Source organism: Phyllopteryx taeniolatus, chromosome 9 (assembly GCF_024500385.1).
Source record: "Phyllopteryx taeniolatus isolate TA_2022b chromosome 9, UOR_Ptae_1.2, whole genome shotgun sequence".
NCBI lineage: Eukaryota > Metazoa > Chordata > Actinopteri > Syngnathiformes > Syngnathidae > Phyllopteryx > Phyllopteryx taeniolatus.
Genome location: NC_084510.1, coordinates 23,921,917 through 23,941,360, shown reverse-complemented (window position 1 = coordinate 23,941,360; position 19,444 = coordinate 23,921,917). Strand labels below are relative to the sequence as shown.

General features: G+C 40.2%; 2 protein-coding genes across 3 annotated transcripts; one reads left to right on the top strand and one right to left on the bottom strand.

Annotated features, from left to right (window-relative positions):
- Nucleotides 1–3,146: 3,146 nt before the first annotated feature.
- cish (cytokine inducible SH2-containing protein) lies at nt 3,147–8,494 on the top strand. Its single transcript, XM_061784385.1, has 3 exons — nt 3,147–3,533; nt 5,280–5,446; nt 7,719–8,494. Exons 1-3 carry the CDS (start codon nt 3,514–3,516, stop codon nt 8,219–8,221), a joined length of 690 nt encoding a protein of 229 aa, XP_061640369.1. The 5' UTR covers nt 3,147–3,513; the 3' UTR covers nt 8,222–8,494.
- A 93-nt stretch (nt 8,495–8,587) lies between these two features.
- Nucleotides 8,588–19,424, bottom strand: hemk1 (HemK methyltransferase family member 1). 2 transcript variants are annotated; one of them, XM_061784384.1, is made up of 11 exons: nt 19,204–19,424; nt 18,182–18,355; nt 18,017–18,108; nt 17,833–17,926; nt 16,569–16,685; nt 14,035–14,099; nt 13,559–13,608; nt 13,359–13,464; nt 11,370–11,465; nt 11,090–11,200; nt 8,588–10,901 (listed from the first exon to the last, which is right to left on the bottom strand). In XM_061784384.1, exons 1-11 carry the CDS (start codon nt 19,264–19,266, stop codon nt 10,841–10,843), a joined length of 1,029 nt encoding a protein of 342 aa, XP_061640368.1. In that variant the 5' UTR covers nt 19,267–19,424; the 3' UTR covers nt 8,588–10,840. The 2 variants fall into 2 exon arrangements, with proteins under 2 accessions (XP_061640368.1, XP_061640367.1); XM_061784383.1 differs by having other exon boundaries at nt 11,090–11,184.
- Nucleotides 19,425–19,444: the final 20 nt, after the last annotated feature.

Below are 19,444 nucleotides of genomic sequence, written 5' to 3'. Positions count from 1 at the left end.
ACAATGCTGCAGCATTTTAATACTCTTAACTATCATTAACCATGTTAAAACAATAAAACAGTCTTAACTTCAATATTTACTGCTCAACCTCCCCAACTCATTTGAATTTGGAAACATTTCACTTGCATAATGATACAAATATCAGTTTCGGAGTCAAACTGTCCCAATCATAATACCTTTATGAACTGAACAGGTAATTTTTAAGTAAGATGTTAACATTACCAACTGTCACGAGGGTATAAAGTTAAGCAGTGTATAGTAAAACTAAAATACAACAAAACTACTCAACTTTTGATCCCGTAACTGATGGCAGGAGGGAGAGGGACGATTACAGTAGTTGTGCTTGCTAGGCGGGTGAGTCCTTTCACATCCACACACATACCATAGCGACTTGTAGTGTACATTCCAGTCTTTTGTTGTTATCATTGTCTGCATTGATAATCTTAACTGTCATAAAGTGTAAAGGTTAGTCTAGCGTTGGTCATAATAAGATGTTAAAACAATAAAACAGTCTTACCTTTAACAACAAAGGTATATGTGAAGGCAATTTGTGTTGTCGTCAGGGACAAAAGCAGCCATTCACTGTAATTGCCTCATTCAGTTAACTGCTGAACCCATTTCAATTCTCTTGCGAACCAAAACAGCAGCACGTGTCTCTTAAAAGTGTGGCGTGCCTGACTGCATACTTTAATGGGCATGAGCGTTCCAGCAGACTCACACGTGATCGCGCCACAGTATCGCGCACGTCCATGTTTATGTTCCGAGGAGCTATGCGCAAATTATTAGTTCAAAGCTTTCTTTACGACAGACCTTTGCTTTAAATGAGACATTATGGCTTTTTGTCCCCCGCAATTTAAAACACTCAGGTGTTTACTGCACACTCGACATCCACTTCCATCCACATTTTGGAATTCAGAGTACAGTACCTGGAGAAAACCCACTGAGGACAGGGAGAACATGCAAATTGCAAATGCACCACAGATTCCAACCCTCAACCATGAGTCTACTGTGCTGACCTGTTTGGTCACAATTTGGCAACATTCGGAAGGGCTCGCTCAGACACACTTTCGGTAAAGGCCAGCGAGCACACGATTTAACGTGGTGGTTAAATTCGCTCTGACTATTGGTATACAAAAAAATGAAAAACTCATTTTCTCAACATATCCGCTTTAAAGCATAGCGTCACTTGACATTAATTGTAAACATTAGCACAGTCACTCTTTTGCTCAAATTCCACACTTTTTTTTTTTTTTTTTTTTTTTTTTTACACCACAGCTCAACAAAATGTAAGTGGGCTAAGGGGCAAGGTCATTCAGTGCATGCTCAACCTCATGTGGCCTCATGGTGCAGCGTAGAACTGAATTTAAGCCTTGGGAAACAAGTCGCCCTGGTCTTTTTAACCTATTCCATTTTCCATTTCCTCGTTCGCGCTCATAATAGCCACGTTTTCACAAATGAAGATGCGTCAAAAATGGCTGCCGGTGTTCTTTCACTGAGTGAAATGTACACCAAAGCCGGAGATTGTGTGTGTGTGGCATGACCAGAGATTGTGCATGCAACCCATGCAATTGCCTAGGGCACCGAGCTGAAGTGGGCCCCCGAGGTACGGCTGACATTGGTCCATATCAATGACAAAACAATTCTAGATTTTTTACGATCGCCACATTTTTTTTTGCACCCGAATCCGAGTCCAGTCACTTAATTTTGAGTATCGGTCAATACCGAGTCCGATCCAATTCATTAAGGAGATATATATGCATAAAATTGATTTGAGAGCATTTGATTTCCTAGTGTAAACAATATATATACAGTACATTGTTATTCAGAAGCATGTTTTAAATAATAATAATCATAAAAAAAAAAAGTATGACTCAATTTAGCTGCGCAGTTAGTATCTTGGTGCTCAACTCCACTCATCTACAAACAACACTTGATTAATCGCCTCGTCAAATGCAACCAGTGGGGCACAAGGTTGCTTGCCACAAAATACACATTCGTTAACCTTCTTTTTGAAGGTATGTCGTTCAAATGCCTCGCATTTGCTGACTTGTGGCTCTTTCATCTCTTTGACGATGCCATTCAGCAAGCTGTTTGGCCACACTGTATATTATCCTGACTGTCCGCCAGGTAAGCTAAATGTTTCCACATCTCAGTCCGAGCCTCTCTCGAAAGCTTGCAGCCTTTTTTTAACAGAAGATTCAGCGCGCTCTGGCCGAAGAGCAGATGCAAAAAAGGCTGCACGAAGCCACCTGCCTATCTTTTTCAGCCACTACCGATCAGCTGAAAATTTTGTGATCGGCCCCGATTCTGGCTCCGATATCTTATCACATGATTGGATCGGGACAGCCCTGAAAAGAAAGGCACTGCAATGACAATGTGTCGGGGGTCCTCTGCGTAGGGCCCCTGACTAGCTGCTGCTGTCTGGTAGCTAGCAGAGGGCTCCGAGAGATAGCTAATATTGGTCCATATAAACGACTCAAATGGAAACCCTCTAGAACACTGCAATTTTGCACAAAAAGCCCTGAAAGCAGCAGTAAAAAAAAAAAAAAAGAACAAAAAAAGCACCACTACTGTACTGTCGACTTAAGATCATGGTGTCAGAAATTATTGAGATCTTGCTTTTACATTCAGCCTTTTTTAAATCTTGGTTGTGTTTTTATTCATCTGAAAATTTGGCCTCCAAGGTGTTTTTTTTTGTTGTCTTGGCCTCCACGTGGTCTAGAAACGCCCCTGCCGGGCACTAGTATCTTTAATGTCGAGGCGGTGAATTCCCAGAATGAAGCCCGCACCAGGGGCGGCCCGGCGGGGCGGAGTCAAAGCGCAGGCAAGCTTATTCCTGGAAAGCGTGTAGGGAGAAGCCAGCGCTCGATTCCGAGAGCGCGCGCCGCTTCAGCGAACGCAGCAGCCAGCGGGCGGGCACAGAAAACCACACACACACACACACGCACACACGCGCACGTCGTAAAACAAAGTAAAAAATAAACAACCGAAGAAATGTGAGATTATTCGCCACGAAGCGTTGAGTTTAAATCTGTTCGCTTGTTTTTTTTGTTTTTTTTTTTTTTAAAAGGAGCGTACGGAGAGCGTGTCGGGCCTCGTGCGCGCGCACGCACAGCGACCTGAGTCGGTGACGTCAGAGCTGCCGGTGCCGAGAGGCGTTCTCAGAATAGACTTCTAGGAAACAGTCCATTTGAAGAAAGCCAAGCCTTTTCGCTGTGTCCGCTTCGCACATTGCAAGTTTCCCGATTCCGGCGACAACACACTCCAGACAAACGAGGCCGCTCAACGTTACTCTTGTTGTTTGAAAGACAACACTTTCAATGAACGTCGTATTTTGGCTTTCAGCAGGGCAAGCGAAATCAGTTGATAACCTCCGCTTGTTTATTTTTTCATTATCTTTAGTTTTTTCTTATGTTTATTTTTTGTTTCATTTGCTTAGCTTTGTCGTTTTTTTGTTTTTTTTGTTGTTGGGGGGGATACGACTGGAATTAAAGTGTGGCTTGAAGAAATAGCATGATTCTCTGTGTGCCAGGGTGAGTACATCATGTCTTTGTTTGCTTTTATAACAACAAAAGACCTCCGTGCGAATCCACGATGTAACCAATGTATAATTACAAATCTATAATACATACTGTATATGATAGGAAAATAATCTCGTTATCTATTTATTCATATTTATGTGTGTGTACTGTGTACAGTATGCAGCTTTCTAATAAAAAAAAAAATACATAAATGAAAAAAAAAATGAAAAAATGACCTTCGTTGTTTAGTTTTAAGTACTGTACCAAACTAATATTGTGACTAACACTGGATGCAGGCGTTTTTTCCAGTGGAAATGAACAATAGTGCTAGCTATATGTTTTAAAATTGTGCCTGGAGGCCCTATTTTAAAACTACGACTGAGACTATTGCTCTTTCCAGGCATTATTATTACACTGTTTTATATTTGCATCTTGACTTTTTCATGCATTTGATGTTAAAGCAACAGACAACCCCACTGGACCCAAATAAGGCATAACTCGTGAATAAAGTAAACATGGAGTAAATTGTGTTGTTTACGGCCCTCCAAATGAGTGTCATTGTGTCTGTTATGCCATTTAAACTAGTATTATTAATGTGTTGTGTAAATATATGAATTTAAAAAAGCACATAGTGCAACCTAGTGTATACACGACATTGGCTTGTTGGAATAAACTGCTGTGGACATTTGCCGTGTTTGTAAATTGTTTTAAAACTGATATTATCAACGCTTAATCCTCATTCCGATGAACATTTGAGGTGTCTTAATTATAATCCTAAATAACACATTATGCTGAAACCCTTCCGTAAACATTTGTTGTGTTTATAAAAAGCATTTCAACAGACGATCACGGTTTCAACCTGACCATTATGAAGTTTTGAGCCATGTTAAAAGCTCAACTAATTACTCGTGGGCGTGAACTTGGCTTTTAACATTGGCTGTGAAATAGCTTTTAAATATAGAATATTATCACTGTTTAATAATCACTACTGTGATGTTTTGGCTTAGGTTAAAAGCCTAAATAGCACACTAAGCTGAGTTCAAAAGGAACCCCTATATTTGTAACATTAGCTGTGTTTGTTAATAGGATTAAACAGTGATAATATCAGTCAAAATGCTAACTATTATTTGTTTTGAGCCATTTTAAAAACTCAAGTAAACACGTTATGCTGACTACTCCTGGGAGTAAACATGGCTTTTAACATTTGTTGTGTTTAGCTTTTAAACTGATATTATCACCATGTAATTCTCACTATTGGGAAGTTATGGGGCATGTTAAAAGCCTAAATAACACATTATGTATTTCTTTGTTAATAGGATTGAAACAGATATTATCACTGTTTAATCCAAACTATTATGAAGTTTTGGGACATGTAAAATCCCATAATTATGTTGACTCCTCTGCTGTTACCATTTCTTGTGTTTGTCTGTAACATTTAACCCGATATTATTACAGTATTGTGCTCATAATGATAAAATGTAGGGCAGTGTTAAAACCCGAATAAGACATTCAATTGACTCGTTAGCTCTGCCGTGAAGGTTTGTCGTGTTTGTAAACTGCTTTTATTACTGTCTTAGCCTCATTATAACGAAGTTAAATAACACATTATGTTGACTCCCGGGACTGAGCCTTTTGTTTTGTTTGTCAGTAGCATTTACACTGATTTCATTAGAGTAGAGACATTCAAAAGGTACACAGTATATTGTCTTTTTGTTTGTTTACCACTTAAACCTAATTAAACTATCATGTCATTTTCAGTCCCCGAGGTCTTTTGCCCACTGCTCCAACCACTGAGGCCCCCCGGGGGGGCATGCGGGCAGGGACGGTAGCTCCTGCGCCTTGTCTTCAGAGCAGCCCGCCACTATGGGATCCCACAAAGGATCTGCGGGCCATTGCGAGCAACTTCTGCTACCTGGAAACATCAGGTGCAGCATGACTATACACGGCAGACTCCCCAAGTTGTTCTCATTAAACTCAAATAAAGTCAAACTACTCAGTGTTTGAAAATGCCAGAGAGACATGTAACGGGGAGGGGTTTCTGCAGAGCGATACTGTTACCTATTGGCGTAGTATTTCTGGAATTCATATTTGGCAGTAAGAGAATCATCCGGTGGATATAAAAAGTCTACACACCCCTGTCCAAATGATAGGTTGTTGTGTTTTTAAAAAATGACACCAAGATAAATTGTTTCAAAACATTTTCCACCATCATGGGACCTATATCCTATACAACTCAATTTGAGAAAAAAGAAAGAAAGAAAAAAACTTTCAAGGGGGGTAAAATTCAACAACTGAGATAATGGGGATACACAAAGCCATATTTGACACAAACCAAAAGAACACCATAACTACATTGAAGCACGGTGGTGGCAGCATAATGCTTTGGGGCAGTTTTTTCTTCAGCTGGAACTGGGGCCTTAGTCAAGGTGGAGGGAATTATGAACCGTTCCAAGTACCCATCTGTGTTCAAACAAAACTTTCACGCTTCTGCTAGCAAGCAAAAAAACTGCCAGGAAAGGCCAACTAGAACATCTGAACTTGATTTTGGGTTAATCAGAGGCACTTTACATGGTCGCAGTTGTGTGCCGACTCCCATTGCACGTAAGTTTGAATGTTATTGATTGATTCTTAACACGGTCACACCCCCAGTTATAAGCATGTGTGCACACCTGTGCAACCATATTATCTCAGTTGTTTATTTTTATTTCCCCCCTCGAAAAGATTTCTATATATATAAAAAAGGCTTTCCATTGAGTTGTGCAGGTTATTGGTCACCTTAATGATTCATCTTGGTCTCATTCTTTTCTATTCCAAAAACCTGGCATTTGAACAGGGGTGTGCAGACTTTTTTACATCCACTGTATGTGTAAGTGAACGCAGCATGTGCTTGGTAACTTGTACAGGGGGTCATTGGTTTATGGCGGTCCCGAAATACGATATTTCGAGGTTATGAACGGCATGTAGTGAATTAGTTTGTGCAGCGGCGTGAGAATACAGTCATTCGGCACAAGAAGGCAAGGCTCAGTGTTTACCGTACTTAGCATTTTTCATTTGTTTTATATTTATGTCTTACAAGTATTTTTCATACAAATTATGTAAATCATAACTTCACTTCTGTGTATAGTATAGGTTAGTGATAGACTTTCGTTTCAAATATTTTGCGAAACCAGCTTTTTCTGGTATTTGGGATGTTATATTCACTCAATGGTGCCTCAGTAATCGTGAAATATGAATTAAAGTCATCCACACATTCCTAAATTCCCTACGTTTTTCTGCCGAGAGGACTGAAATCAGGTCATTTGAATTTCTCGACCTAATCTACGTCACTAGGGAAGCTCTCTTGTCTTCCCTTTCCGCTCCCGAGCCAGCGTGCGCTCACAAGTGAGTCATCGACACGGAGGCAACCAATCAGAGGAAAGGGGGCGGTCTTAGCCAAATATGGACAAAGCGAATACAAAACTGGGTCAAACAGAAGTAGCTGGACACTCATATGACAAAACCAAGGTGTTTTTTTTTTTTTAATGAAATTGACACTTTGTCCATGTTGGAGAGTCACTCTATGGAGGCCTAAATAGCCAAAATACGGGACCTTTAAATACAGGGGTCGGCAGTTTACAACAGCAACGTAACCCAAATTTGTCTGCAAGGCAGAACATGCTGGAGTCAACCACTAAAGGCAAAACTAGCGTAGATATTTGTATGAAAAACACATCTACGCCATGAATATAAAACATGAGAAAAATAAAGACGGCGCTAATTGAGCGTGCCTTTTTGTGCCATGTGACGACGTATTCTTACACTGCTGCGCAAACGAGTTCATTGTGCACCGTTTGTAACCTCAAAGCCTATAAATATAGTAAATGTTGGTTTACAAAATACTTCAAGATCATAAATATAAAACAAAAAAAAGGAATAGTAGGAAGTGTGACAGTCTTGTGTTGTGTTTATAACCTCAAAATGCCGTGACAGTCTAAACAGAGGCCCCTTTGTATTCAACTATTGCGAAAATTCACATATTTCCACGCCTTGAGTTTGACAGATGTTCTTTAGAAGTCTCAAGTGAGAATGATTAAAAATGTTTAAGTGTACTTTTGTAGAAATATTTGGTTGCGTGCTTTAGAGGTTTCCCTGTACTTTGAATTCTTTTGACAAAGGCTCACAAGAGGTGAACTAACATGGCGCCGTATGTGTGTGCAGGGTGGTACTGGGGAGCAATAAGTGCGGCCCAGGCGCACAGTGCACTTCAAGAGGCCTCTGAAGGGGCTTTTTTGGTACGGGACAGCAGCCACCCTCTGTACATGCTCACCCTCTCGGTCAAGACGGCCCGCGGTCCCACCAGCATTCGCATACAGTACAGCTGCACTCGCTTCTTGCTGGACTGCAGCTCGCCAGCCCGGCCCAGCCTGTCGTCCTTCCCTAACGTGCCCAGCCTGGTGCAGCACTACATGGGACCAGAGAGGAGAGCGGAAGACGAGGAGAGGGGCACGGCGGCCAAGGAGGCCCCTTCCAAAGTGACAATCCAAGAGCCGTCGGCGTCGGTGGTGCTAAAATTAAAGCGGCCCGTGTACAAGCCGCAGAGTCTGCCGTCCCTGCAGCACCTCACCCGCCTCGTCATCAACAGGCATTCGGAGCGCCATGACCAGCTACCACTCCCCAGGCCTCTGCTGCGTTTCTTACAGGAATACCCCTTCAAGGTATGAGTCTTATCTCGACTGCAAAGGAGGACAAACACACAAACAGGTCCTATTTTCCTCCTCACATGAAAATGACATTTGCTGCTTTGGAACTTTGGACACAGGGTCATTATTTTTTTAAACATGTATACAGTACATTCAGTTCCTATCAGCGAGCACGAGTGTGTGTGTGTGTGTGTGTATCACATTTGGACTGGTTTGCATGAGCTGTACATACAGTGATTCCATTTACACACCTTTGCCGTTTTATTTTTCTCAGTAAAACCTTTTTCTACCTTTTCCATGTGTAATGTCATTTTTTCCCCCCTTCTTCTTAACTTGTTGAACCATTTCAGTCTTTAGAATATAGATAATCAGAAACATGAAACCGTAGAAAAATAAATACTTTTATATATATTTATATATACGTGCACACACACACACAAAGTACGTACGGCGCGGGGAAAAAAGAGACCGGTGCAAGATTAAACAAAAGGAAAATAAGATTACTTCAAAATCAAGGATGGACTTTAGGCCCAGTGATGCTTGCTGTACTTGCATCACAATCTATTCTAAAAGTATGGCAATAGTACCACTCGTGGTACGTGGGCTCCCTCTAGTTCCATTGTATTTAACTTTTTAGTACATTAGCAATGAATTTTAGAGAACGTTTTTTTTTTTTATACCTGTTTTTCAGATACGATTTTTATTAAACTGCAATACATTTTAATAAAATAATTATTCAAGTGAAGTTTTTTTTCTTCCTTTATTACATTTTTTTCTTCTTCCTATATTTAAGTGTAGTTTTAATGTTCAAAGCGTTAATATTAAAAAATTTTAATATTTTAAAAATTTTCGCATTTTTGAGGAACAGCAGGGCCTACTATCCTAAGGTATTTTAATGTCATGATGGGGTACTTGGAGAACCAAGTGTTTTTTTTTTTTAGGTGGTACTTGGTCTAAAAAATTGAGAACTGCTGATGTAGATTTACAGAAAATGACATACAGTCAACACTTTTGTTTCTTTGCATCTTAGTGAAGATATGCTGGTCTGGCGTTTGTTGGCATACAATGTTAATTTTGCAGGGGTCTCTTAATTTGTTCTACAGCTGTATACATATATGATTTGTGGGTTCAATGTTTTGGGGCTACTTGCAACAGTTCCCATTAGGTTTTTGTCTTGAGAATACCATATTACTGTATACACACTGCTGTTCAAAAGTTTGGGATGACTTAGGAATGTCCTTATTTTTGAAAGAAAAGCACCAGTCTATATAGAGATAGTGTAAGTAGATACAGTTGTGCTCATAAGTTTACATACCCTAGCAGAATTTGTGAAAAATTCAAAATTGTGGGGGAAATATGACTGATGACTGAATGGGGACCATCCGATTATTGTCTTTATTGCTATCATTGGTTTAGTGATTGTGATATTCTGCAATGCCTTATAGTTTTATTTGAATTTGGTTTCAAATGTTTTTCCTCATCATTCATGTTTTCTTTATAAAGAATGATACAAACTGGCAGGGTATGTCAACATATGAGCACAAATGTCACACTAGCATTCCAAAGGTTTGGGGTCACTTGGAAATTAGAAAGAAGCACTGTTGTTTTTCCAATGAAGATAATGTTAAAATGTGATATGTGATAAAAAAAAAAAAAAATTTTTTAATTGTGCTTTAAAAAAATAAGGACATTTCTATGTGACCCCCAAACTTTTAAACGGTAGTGTATGCTGTATATACATACAATGTACAATATACAATGTGTTTTCATTGAAAACATGAAATTCTCTGGTTGACCCCCAACCTTTGAATGGTTGTGTATATATAAATATAAATGTCAGGTTCCTCTGTCCTGTATTAAAGCTTTAATCTTTAAAAAGGAAATACTTCATATATTCACACATGGTGGCAAGGGCTGCTTTGGCATTTGTTACCTATCCCGAGGAGGTTTTTTGTGTTAAAATGGATTACACTAAAACTACTCGACTGATTGCCACGAAATGTTGTTGAATTTCAAACCTTTCCCGTTTGAATCTCAGTTATGTATTCAGTCATATGCAGATGATGACAATTTTGGTGTTGCTCTAAACGAGGATTGTTTTGGCCTTATCAGAGTACGGGAATTAATTGAACCTTTTGATCGTCTCTGGAATTAAACGAGACCTTGCGGCCTTTGATCTTCGAGTTTGTGGGAGATTGCATGAAACTGTAAAGGCCACATTGTGTGTGTGTGTGTGTGTGTGCGCGCGCACGCCTGCATCTGAGTCAGCGAGTGGACGGGCAAAGGGGAGGACCGTTCATCAGGCAATTCACAGAACTACAAAATGCTTCCAGGGAGGAGGGTACAATTCTGAGAGGGAGGCTTCTAAGAAAAGCCTTGGTAATTACCTTCAGCTTTGAGCCTCTTTTGTGCCATCGCACACACATTTTTTTGTGTTACTGTGGCACGGGACGCAAACAGATTAAAAAGCGCAGCAGGGTCGATTTATATGATTCCTGCTGCAAATAATATGAGGAAATTCTGTGCAGTTAAAGCTGGTGCATGTTTGACGGCTCAGGAGTGGAGGGGGGGTGGGGGGGAGCTGGGCAGCAGGGGCTATGGCGACCTGGGCTAAAGCCAGCATAATAGGATCTCGCTCTCTCAACCCAGGTGCAGCTTGTGGTCGTTTGACTTGTCTTTCCGAAGGATGCAAAATCTAGGCCTGGGAAACACACACAAATCAGTGTCATCCTTCCCGAATTTGAATTTCGGATGTGAAGGCAGCACAGAGCATTACACACACTTCGTGTCTAATTTTGAAATGAATTTAAGATTGTCCATGCAGAGGGAATCTAATTGACAGTCATGGGTCTACTATATCCAATTTAGCATTGTACTCTCTGGACGGACCTGCTGCTGATGTCGTGACGCGTCTCGGCCAAACGTAGCCACTCCACGTTGGCCTCCATCCACTGCAGAATGAGCTGTGGGTGTCTGGGGTCCACCTCCAAGTAAACACAGCTGTTGTTTATGCGGCAAAAGAGCACGGGATTGATTTAAATGTAATTACAATAGCTCAAGATTATCACAAGCAGCTTTTGGGTGGCGAACACTCCACGTCTTATTAAAATGGCTTAGGGGCAACACCGTACACAGATTGTTGGGAGAATAAATTGTGTCCGGGCATTACCCGTCATCCGACAGAATCTGTGGAGCCAGGGTTAAAATCTTGTGGATAACCTTCATGCCATCATTGCCGCCGTCTAAGGCGGCGTGGTCCTCAAACCTGCCAACATATACAATTACATTTAATTGAAATGTTTTAATGCACATTGTTTTTTTTTCATTATTATTTTATACGATCTACAGTAGTACTTTGCAAAAGTGTTAAGCCCCTACTAGGGTGGAAAATGGGTGGAACATTTCTGGAAGGGTCCCAATAAATTTCCATGGCTCGTTAAGCTGGGGAATTTTGGAAAGGCATCATATTCAAGCATAAATATTAACATTTTATTTTGTGATAAGCAGACATCCATGTAAAACAATACATGACATTTCAACAGATTTATTAGTTGTTGTAGCAACTTTAGGCTTGTTTTGGCTATTGGGGCGCTGGCTGTGAATCGAACCCGCGACATCTGCATAAAAGGCAGCAGGATGTATCGTTACACTGCCAGTGCTAACATATATTATATATTTGCAAGTAGAACTTCATCAAATTTTAAATATTTTATTGAACAATGATTTTATTATAGAACAAAAACATGAATGTTGAGAATTATACTACTCAGCCCCCTGACCCAACACATTAAAAAATTAACAAAAAATACACCCACCCCCCAATTCAAAAATACCAGCCAAGTCCCATTCAAAATACCTTCAAATATGTCTATGTCAGTAGTCACCAACCGTTTTGAAACTGAAAGCTACTTCTTGCGTACTGATTAATGTGAAGGGGTACCAGTTCGATAGACACTTCTGAATAACAAATGTAGTTATGTGTTATTATCAATAATAAACGATATTCATCTATGTGAAGACGTATCATGTTAATGATTTCTCACAATAATTATTAACAAAGATTTAAGGAAACGCATGAATATCACTGTGCAACACTTTATTTATATATATTTCTGCAAGTGTTTAGATTTTTAAATGATCACTTCTACGACATTGCTAGAAAATCTCAATGTCCCATCACTGGTGAGTTATTATTAGAACTACTCATATAGTCCTTAGGAACTACCTGGTGCTCACAGATACCATGAACGCGGGCCCTGCTCGAGATTCTAGAATGATCCGTGCCTGTGATGGAGGAATGCACAGTGCATGTAGGGGCCTCGACAGAAAATCCCAGAGTCTGGACAGTCCGAGACCGAGGCAAGACCAAGACTTACTTACTACTGTTTATCTACCAAGCAATCTCCCTTTGCATCCTGGGAGTGAAACAAATTCATTTTTTGAAATGCTAACATTTAGCTACACAGCTTGTAGCCAAATCAGTTCAGCCCCTAGCTTTGCATCGTAACAATTGTATACATTTAACATTTTTGAGTGCCCAGAAAAGCATATGTCCAAATTTTAGCACGGTAAGCTAAAGCAAGTAAGATGAGCTAATAGTGCTAACTCGTTGTAAAGTCTAAAGAGCTTTCTCTTAAGAATTTTTGAGTACCCTAAAAATAGGTCAGATTTTTATCAATAATAAGTAAAGCAAGAGAGTGGAGATAACTAACTGTGCTAACTTGTTGTTCAAGCTAAGGAGAGAAGTTAAGCGTCTAGCTTAATCAGTTAAGGACCTACTCTCTAACTCTAGCTTATCATGTCTTCTAATTTTAAAACTTTTACTTATTTTAATTGATAATTTGTTTTGTTTTCCCTTCCTCTATGAACCATCTTTGAGTAGCCACAAAAGCACTACTTTACTATTTTTTAATATGGTGTCCTTGCTTATTTGAGAAATACATTGGATCTCGTTAATACTAATGATGAACGTACAAATGCCTTAGAGTTGACTGTTTTAGGTGGTAAACATTCAAAAGTCAGCATAAAGCTCTACCAAGGAAGTTTCACTTCCCGTTGCAATTATAAATTGTCCACACCTCTTTAAAATACTTTTTTTCCTCAAAGGGTTTTACACAATATAATCAATTTCCTTTTTCCCCCAACCTTCGTTTGTTACCTCAAAATTTCCGGTTCCAGTGAAGACAAATCTTCTGAGAAGAGATATGGAGGGTTACTGACCAAGGCAGAGACATTGCTGCACAGCTTCAACACAGTCTCTGCATCTGGCAAAAACAGCAAATCAACAGTGTATTTATTCATGATTACATCTGGGGTTGTTTGGTACAATAATAACTGTCTTGATGAGCATTCAGTTACCTTTTGTGACATCTACGTGAAAAACCTTTAATCTGTCTTGAAGTCCTAACCTGTCGAGATAAATAAATGGAATGAACATCCATCCATTTTCTTTACCGCTTATCCTCACTAGGGTCGCGGGCTGTTGGAGCCTATCCCAGCTATCAGGCGGGAGGCGGGGCACACCCTGAACTGGTTGCCAGCCAATCGCAGAGCACATGGAAAAAAAACAACCGTTCACACTCACATTCACACCTGTGGTCAATTTAGAGTCTTCAATCAACCTACCATGCATGTTTTTGGGATGTGGGGAAACCGGAGTGCCTGGAGAAAACCCACCCAGGCACGGAGAGAACATGCAAACTCCACACAGGCAGGGCCGGGATTTGAACCCCGGTCCCCAGAACTGTGAGGCAGATGTGCTGACCAGTCGGCACCGTGCTGGCTGGAATGTTAAAAAAACAAACTGCACATTATGATTTCACCGACAAAGTTACCTTAATGCATTTTCCCTTGTCAATTCCACAGCCTGTCCACTTTGGTCCAGCGCAATGGCTCTGAGCTACAGTGGAAAACAATTACAGTATTGTTTATTAGATCCCCCAAAAAACATTTTGTAATATTTTGGTCATTTGTTTCACATTATTATTAATATTTGCTTGCTTATTTTAGAATAAAACTATTTAGTGACATCAGGGGGCAAAGTAGATGAATACTGTACTAGAGATAGGAATGGGCATAATAAACATTATTCTGCTTAATACATCACTGGCATAGAAAGAGGAGTTCATAATAGAGATTATGCCATTCCATTAAAAAAATGGAATGGCATTTTTTTGTAATAAAACAACTAATTGATTGTTTGTTCACTATCAAGCAAATGTAGTTAAATGCCAATCCCAAATTAGCCACAGCTCTCAGGTCTCATTAGGCTGCAGTGCAGTTTCATACAACAATGATAATGGTGGATTTTTCTCCGTTGACAAAAAAACAATAACACAAAACCTACGCTGTGATGCTTGGGCCTTTATTAAAGGGGACATATTATGGAAAATGGAATTTTATATCTGTGACTGGCTGGCGACCAGTTCTGGGTGTATCCCGCCTCTCACCCAAAGATAGCTGGGATAGGCTCCAGCACACCCGCGACCCTAGTTAGGATAAGCGGTTCGGAAAATGGATGGATGGATGAATGGATGGAATTTTACATTGCTTGTATCCATACAGTTGGTTTTATGGAGTCCCTGTCAACTCATCGTATGAAATTAAACCAATTAAATCTTTTGTGAGCTGCCTAGTTCTGAAAATCTGTTTGTGAGCAAGCCATTGCTTTTTCTGTTGTTGCCACATCGTGACGTAACAGTGTGGCAAATTTACATAATACTGCCCCCACATAAGAGTTTCTCAGCCCATGACTTGGCAGGTAGGCTGCTCCTAGATCCGCCATTTTCAAGTAGCATAATTTCTTGTGTATAATGCGCACCCCCAAAGTTGACCTCAAAATTCTGGAAAACCCTTCTACTTACAGTGGGTACGGAAAATATTCAGACCCCCTTAGATTTTTCACTCTTTGTTATATTGCATCCATTTGCTAAAATAATTTTTCCTTTTGTAACCATTGGAAGTGCTCAATCTCATCGAATGGCAATGACCTATGGGGTCCCTCAAGGGTGAGTTCTTGGACCCCTCCTGTTCAGCCTGTATATGCTACCCTTGGGTCAAATTCTTCAGAACTCTAACTTTGACTATCATAGCTATGCAGATAACACACAGTTATATCTAGCAGTGTCTCCAGATGACTACAGTTCAATTGAGGTGTTGTGCCACTGTCTAAAATATTAGTTATATTAGAGTTAAATATATGAGTGTTACAGCAAAGGGTCTGAATACTTATAGCTGTGGGATTTTTCAGTTTTCATTTTTTAATAAATCTGCAAAAAATTCAACAATTCCGTTTTTTTCTGTCAATATGGGGTGCTGTGTGTACATTAATGAGGAAAAAAATAACTTCAATGATTTTAGCAAATGGCTGCAATATAAGAAAGAGTGAAAAATTTAAGGGGGTCTGAATAATGTATAATGCATTTTTACAATTCATGATTTTGCTTCTACTCATGATCAAAACGAAGCATATTCTGAAGTTAAGCACTTTATTTGAACACCTAATACTTTCTTTTTAGCGGTGGCATATTGGAATGAAAGTGTACAGCTTTTTAATAACCTCTAGATGGCGGCATACAATTATAAAATGTTAAATTGTTTTCCATTTTTCCATGTACCTATGTATAATGCGCACTATTGACTATTGACAATTTTTTTTTGGGGGGGGGGAGTGCGCATTATACATGAGAAATTACAGTAAGTATGACAGAAACGAGAATTAAAACGATCAATCTTACCAAAAGGTATGCAGAGCTGTAACATTAGTAGAGTTTAGCATTAGCTAACAGCATTATTAGCGTTAGCTTCTGATAAGAAGCACATATTCAAATTTTCAGATAAGTTGTCGAGATGGACGGTGGTGTATTTGTGTTTGGCGAACCATTACACCAGTAGTTCTCAAACTTTTTACATCAGGTACTGGTGTTGTAACACTCAAGAACCGTATTGGCCTCAAGACCACATTTTGAAGGTCTTGGTCTTGCCTCGGTCTCGGACTGGCCAGACTCTGGGAATTTCCATCGAAACCAGTCGAGACCAGCACTGATCTGCTATTCTTCTACTTCATTAATGTGATAATAAGGAGAGGCACTTAGTAAAAACACAAATACCTTCAATTCATGTATTTCTAATCCGCCACCACCCTCATAATGACTACAACCTTCTCGGTATTGTGACTGAGGGACAATGAAGTGCTGTCTCCACAAGTGAAAACAAATGATGTGTTTAGCATCTTTATGGTGGCTTGCTTTTCCCTTTGAGACCATGTTGCTTGAGCTCAAGTATATAAACAGTGAACGTGAATGATAATCCAACTAATGCCTCCCAATAAATGAATGCCTTGTAGTCAATAAATAAGTGAAACGCTGACCTGAGGCAGATTCTTCAGCAGGCTGAGAGAAATGGCACCAGAGCCGCATCCCACTTCCAAACAAGTAGGTGAGCCGGGCTTCCTCTGCAGATCAGTCAGGACCAATTCTACTAACTCCTACATCAACACACACAACACAACACAACACAACACTTGTGATATTATACTGGACTGTAGGAGTCAAACGACTAAATATTTTTTGTAGTTGACTAGAATGTGATAAATGTCAAATCAAAGTCAATCGATGACATCATTGATATTTTTCAGCCCTGTACACCAGTCCCTATCTGTTTTTGTGTCATGGACCGGTTACATATAAAGTCATACTTTAATGTATTAGCATAGAAACAAATAATAAAATAATGATTAAAATGCAACTAACCATTACGCTGAATATAGTTGTAATTTGTGGGAGCCCTGAGCATGTTTTTCTCTTCAACGAGCCAGTCTCGTGTTGTTTTCCATAGCATAGCATTTTGTAAGATGCCATATCGTAGCCAAACTCCAAAGAATTAAGCATTTCTCTGTTTCACAGTTTCTATTTAACTTGTACTTTCATTGTATTTGAGGCTGGACATGCCATATTTTTAATGTGACTGTGCTCCCGCCCTCATTTTTGGTAAAATACTCCCACACACTTGTAGCATAGCATGCCGTACTGTGACAAGTGTTGCGACACAGTGTAGTAAAGCGACAGAATTGTTGTGATCTTGGACATGACTAAAGTTCTCATTATCACAGAGTAGTTGTCCGCGCTTTATTGGACGTAAAATATTGTTGATGAAGATGGAGCTTCACTTCGTGCGGCACCTTTTAAAGGTCGAGTGTACTGTATTTTTTATTACTCAAAAACTACCAAGTCAACTTATTGGAGGCCTGGTAAAATTAACCAGTGATGACTAATTTAGTGGTGAAGATGTAGTTAAATTAGTCAGATAGTTTTGTGCTAGCACCATTGATGTGCAATCTGGACACGGAAGGGTGAACATCTCCTGCTCTGAAGAGTCCGAGTCTCCAGAAGTCTCCAATTACACAACAAAAAGCCGCTAGACTTGTTGCTAAATGCTTTTATTTTATTTATTTGAAATTAGAACTAGTAACTCAAGTCAACCAGTGTCACGGAACAGATGGTGTTCAATTTTGGAAGTTCCACTTTAACCTACATTTGAGTCCATCTATTGGCTACGTATATATGCATTGCAGCATTGCCTTGACATCGCTCTTGAAGACATGCACTTTAGTATTCTCAAGAGTTCTATCAAACCTCCGTTTCAGGTCTTGGGATGAATACTGGAGGCCTCATCTTCAGCGTCACATCTCTGAAATCCCACTCCTCGATCACATATTGCACAGGCATCCTGAAACATACACACACACACACACACACATCACTGCAAGTCAATGCGAATTGATCTACAACACATCAAGTGTCTGTATAGACTTTTAACCTGGAGAGGCGTTTTTCGCAGAGCTTCCAAATTCGCTGTGTTTCTTCTTCGGTGAGAAATGCAGACAACCTCTCCCGCTTGACACCTTCAATCTGACAGTTACAGATGGAGAACCGAGTCACATTGGGTCAGGGAATAGATCATACAGCACATTCCTCGACTCACGGTTTTAGCCCCGAGCACATGGGCGATGATGTACTGGCAGGAGAGGTCAGGTTCAGTCACACCATTAGCCTCAAAGCATTTCCTCCAAATATCCGCTGCTTGTCGTGCATTTATCCTGCCTGAGGGCGAGGCCTGGGAACTGCATGGACGCCCTGCACAGGAGCCCCAAAATTCCTGAAAACATTAGGTTTTTAAAAAAAAGTCTCATTAACACAATTTTTCAACCATTATTCACGGAAACATTAGCATGACTGCCGGCACGGTGGACGACTGGTTAGCACATCTGCCTCACCGGGGTTCAAATCCCGGCCCCGCCTGTGTGGAGTTTGCATGTTCTCCCCGTGCCTGCTTTGGTTTTCTCCGAGCACTCCGGTTTTCTCCCACATCCCAAAAACATGCGTGCTAGGTTGATTGAAAACTCTTAAATTGCCCGTCGGTGTGAATGTGAGTGCGAATGGTTGTTTGTTTCTATGTGCCCTGCGATTGGCTGGCGACCGGTTCAGGGTGTACCCCGCCTCCCGCCCGAAGATAGCTGGGATAGGCTCCAACAGCCCGTGACCGTAGTGAGGATAAGCGGTAAAGAAAATGGATGGTGGGTGGATAATAAAGAATGTAGGAAGGGTCTCACTGACACTCTTAGGGTATTTACCAGGTCAACACAGACAAAACGCCCCACACCTGGTCTTAAAACCCTAATCTTGGTCTTGAAACCATCATTTGAAACCCTAACTACAAACCTTAACCAGGCTCGAAACAACTTGAAACCCAAACCCTGGCTAGAAACCTTACTTTTGAAACCCTAAACCCTGAAACACTATTTTTGGAACCCTAATCCTTGGGTGATACTACTATAATTTACAAAATGGACATTTTGCGGATTTACGAGATTAAAACTATATTTGTTGTATTTGTGTGTTCTAAAATGAAAAGTGTTTAAAGTGTACTGCACAGTACTGTTCCTACGTTTGGCCTACACAGTAGTATACAGTATTTCATGTAATGAAATGACCCACACGACTTACCTCCAACCCCACACTCCTGCCCATTAAACAAATATATCTTCTGCTTACTGATTTTCTCCACATGTTTAATCAAACTTAAGGTCTCGTCTGGCTAAATGGAACACATTTGATCATACATTTACACATTAAAGTTCTTTTTAGCCGTCTAGTCTGGCGTTTATTCGACATTCACGTCGAGTGCGGGAGCGTGAATATCGCTGTTCAAGGCGCAGTAGCAAACTTCTTGAATTTGTAAGTGACG

Excerpts from the sequence above, each read along its gene's own strand:
- hemk1 (XM_061784383.1), bottom strand. The coding sequence starts at position 19,266 with ATGTGGAGAAAATCAGTAAGCAGAAGATATATTTGTTTAATGGGCAGG. Across the intron at positions 18,109-18,181 it reads ATGTGCTCGGGGCTAAAACC|ATTGAAGGTGTCAAGCGGGA; the intron begins GTGAGTCGAGGA and ends TGTAACTGTCAG. Across the intron at positions 11,185-11,369 it reads CAGATTCTGTCGGATGACGG|GTGGACCCCAGACACCCACA; the intron begins GTAATGCCCGGA and ends GTTTACTTGGAG.
- cish (XM_061784385.1), top strand. The coding sequence starts at position 3,514 with ATGATTCTCTGTGTGCCAGG. Across the intron at positions 3,534-5,279 it reads ATGATTCTCTGTGTGCCAGG|TCCCCGAGGTCTTTTGCCCA; the intron begins GTGAGTACATCA and ends TGTCATTTTCAG. Across the intron at positions 5,447-7,718 it reads CTGCTACCTGGAAACATCAG|GGTGGTACTGGGGAGCAATA; the intron begins GTGCAGCATGAC and ends ATGTGTGTGCAG.